Below are 2,895 nucleotides of genomic sequence, written 5' to 3'. Positions count from 1 at the left end.
CTGCCCTGCAGGCACTCCTGTTCCCCCTCCCCAAACCTGCACCCTTGGGGACGCTCGCCGCTGCTTTTTGGCAGGGAGGGTCCTCAGGCAGTCCCCACACACTATGGAAAAGGGGGCTACTCCCCTCTCATCCCTCCCAGGGGCCCAGAGGACAGAGTGTCAGGAATTCAACAAGAGAGCGAGGGGGTGGGAGCAGATGGCGGATTCCTCCATGATCACAGCCCCGGCTCCCCTCACTTCCCCAACCCCACAGGGACAATACCACGACATGGCCTGTAAGGGGCCCACGGGAGCACTTGGCAGACGCCTCCAACACTCAGTGGCTGGCCAGCGGGCTATTAACGACACAACTCCAGCTCCCTGGTCCCCTGCCTGACCCTGGGTGAGGGCAGCGGGACCCTCACCAGGGCCCACCAGAGCTGGCTGTTCCCTAGGGGCTGAAGCGGGGAGGGAGCGCATGAGCCAGGACTCAGGAGCTAAGGCACAGTCTAGCCCCACACGCAAGGGGTGTGCAAACCAGTGCGTGGAAAAGCAAAGGAAAACCCTGGGCACTCTCTCCCTGCACCTCCCCAACCCTGGGGTGAGAGCGGGGCACGGCTGAGCAGGAAGCAGACAGAAAACCCAAGGGCCCTCTCATCCAAAGCAACAGGGTCCCCGAGGTGAAGGCCAGCCTTGACGCAGGGATGGAGATGAACAGCCCTGGGCAGGGAGAAGCTGGAGGAGCACAGGAGCAGCTCCTCAAGCAAGATGGCGCCACCTGCTGCTTCAGGGGAAGAGGAGCAGCGCGGAGCTGGCGGCGAGCTCCCAGCAGTGGCCATGGTCCTGCCATGCCGAGGAGCAGGGCCAGCCAGCGCTGGCAGGGCTGGGGTGAGCGTTCCGTGGCCAAGAGGCCCACCTCTGCAGCCCTGATCCCCCAAGGAGAAATACTAGGAAAGGTGTAGGTGGCGCCCCGGTGCTCTGGGAAGGCCTGAGGGACCCTGCATGAGCCCTCAGGGCCCAGAGATCAGAGGAGCAGACTAGGTGGGCTAGGACCCCCCAAGACCAGGGTGGCAGCCCTAGATGGGAGGGTTCAGAGACTGAGCAGCTTGGGGTCTGGGGGTGGGGGCAGAACCAAGACAGGCAGGCAGGCACCCAGGGGTGGGGGGAAAGGGGAGTTCCTCACTAGAAGGACGTGGGGCAGCAGGAATCCATCAAAGCCTCTCACTGTAGGACCCTCCAGCAGCCTCCCACCCTCGGATCCCGTACAGAGTCCTCTGGCCACTCCCACCGTAGAAGGGTTAGTCCTCCCTACTCAGGGTCCAGCTACTGGGGCAGCCCTCCCCAACCCCCCCAAGTCTCTCACAAAGAGACATCTAGAGGAAAACCAAGGCATTCCCTATCCAGGGTGGGGACACTGAAGGAGACCATCTACCCAGGTGTCGGGGGACCGGCCCTCCACACCGCTCCAGCCCCTCCTTTCCTTTCCTGAACCTTCCACAGGGCCCCTCCCTTGGCCAGCCCTTGTCCCTGGGGAGCCCTGGGGGGGAAGGGGGTGGGGCAGGCTGGACAGGACCCCAGTTTCTCCCCGCCCGGAAAGACTACAGTTTGAGCCAAGCAGCAGATGTCTCAGGCACGTGGGTTCACGGACACGGCTCAGGCATCAGTTTCATCGTTAGAAAGCGAGGCTCCCGGCGGCTGCTTGGCCCCGAGCAGGGCTCACACTTTTTTTGGTGCTTTCTCTTCCGCCTTGGAGCCAGGTAACCCATTCTCTGTATTATCGTTCCCTGACGAACTCACGAGGCACTCCTTCCTGAGAGGAGAGAGGAGACAGGGGGGTGCTGGTGAGAGGAGGAACCCAAGTGATGGGTAAATGGTAGAGGAGGAGCCATGGTGCCCTGGGCCAGTGCTGGACCCTCTCCCTGGCCTTCTGTAGAGCTATGGTAGCCAGAGGCCAGGTTGCCTGACCTCTCTTTCTCCATATCCTCATCTATAGAATGGGTATAACGATGGCCCCTTCTTCATGGGGTTGCTGGGAGGAGTCAGTGAGCCCTTGGAACAGTGCCTGACCCACAGGAAGGTCTCAGTCAGGCTAGCATCACCCAGTCATCTCAACGTGGCAGAAGGCAAGGGTGCCAGGCGCTGTTCCTAGGGACCAGTGCTGAGGGACAATTGTCCGGCTGTGCCAACCAAGGGTACAGGCCAGCGGGCAGTATGCCAAGGGCAAAGCACTCCTCACCCAGGGCCCCGCAGGCCCTTCCTCCTGAAGCTCACTGTGACCAGAGGTAGAAGGACGAGATGGAAGGGGCACAGCAGATGTGAACGGGGTGGGGTGGGGCAGGGCAGTAGGAAGGAGAGATGGTTAGGTGGAAGACACCCCCAGGAGCATCAACACCCTGGCCACCCTGTGCTGGACATGCTCCAGTTTGAGTATAACGCCCCCCAACAGCAGTGCCCAGGCTGCACAGGGCTCTCCAGGGAAGACCTGACTGCTACACCACTCCCACCTTTCAGCTCATGAAAACCTCCAAGTCTTTTTCACTGCTGTTGTCGCCAAACTACATCTTAGCCTCACCCTGGGCTTCTATACCTGGGTTTGAGGCCTTCAGGAAGGACTTAACATTTTGTCCTCATCAATTTCATCTTGCAAGATTTAGTCCATAGCTCCAGCCTCTTAAGATCCTCCTAGATCCAGAAAATGGAACCCTCCTACACTGCTGGTGGGAATGTAAATTGGTGCAGTCACTATGGAAAACAGTACGTAGGTTTAGTTTTTTAAAACTAAAAATAGAGTTGCCATATGATCCAGCAATCCCACTCCTGGGCACATATCTGGAGGAAACTCTAATTCGAAAAGATACATGCACCCCAATGTTCATAGCAGCACTATTTACAATAGCCAAGACATGGAAACAACCC

The 2,895-nt window shown here is 59.2% G+C and overlaps 1 protein-coding gene across 2 annotated transcripts in view; it reads right to left on the bottom strand.

The window, feature by feature from the left end:
• Nucleotides 1-1,668: 1,668 nt before the first annotated feature.
• The window catches only part of SCN4B (sodium voltage-gated channel beta subunit 4), a 14,087-nt gene continuing 12,860 nt past the window's right edge, over nt 1,669-2,895 (bottom strand). For both annotated transcript variants that reach the window (XM_082659890.1, XM_082659891.1), the window contains one exon: nt 1,669-1,789. In XM_082659890.1, coding sequence (XP_082516016.1) covers nt 1,696-1,789 — 94 coding nt within the window. In that variant the 3' untranslated portion in view covers nt 1,669-1,695. The remainder of the gene's footprint in view (nt 1,790-2,895) is intronic.

Source organism: Grampus griseus (genome assembly GCF_964374135.1).
Source record: "Grampus griseus genome assembly, chromosome: 8".
Lineage (NCBI taxonomy): Eukaryota > Metazoa > Chordata > Mammalia > Artiodactyla > Delphinidae > Grampus > Grampus griseus.
This window is presented reverse-complemented; position numbering and strand designations above follow the sequence as displayed.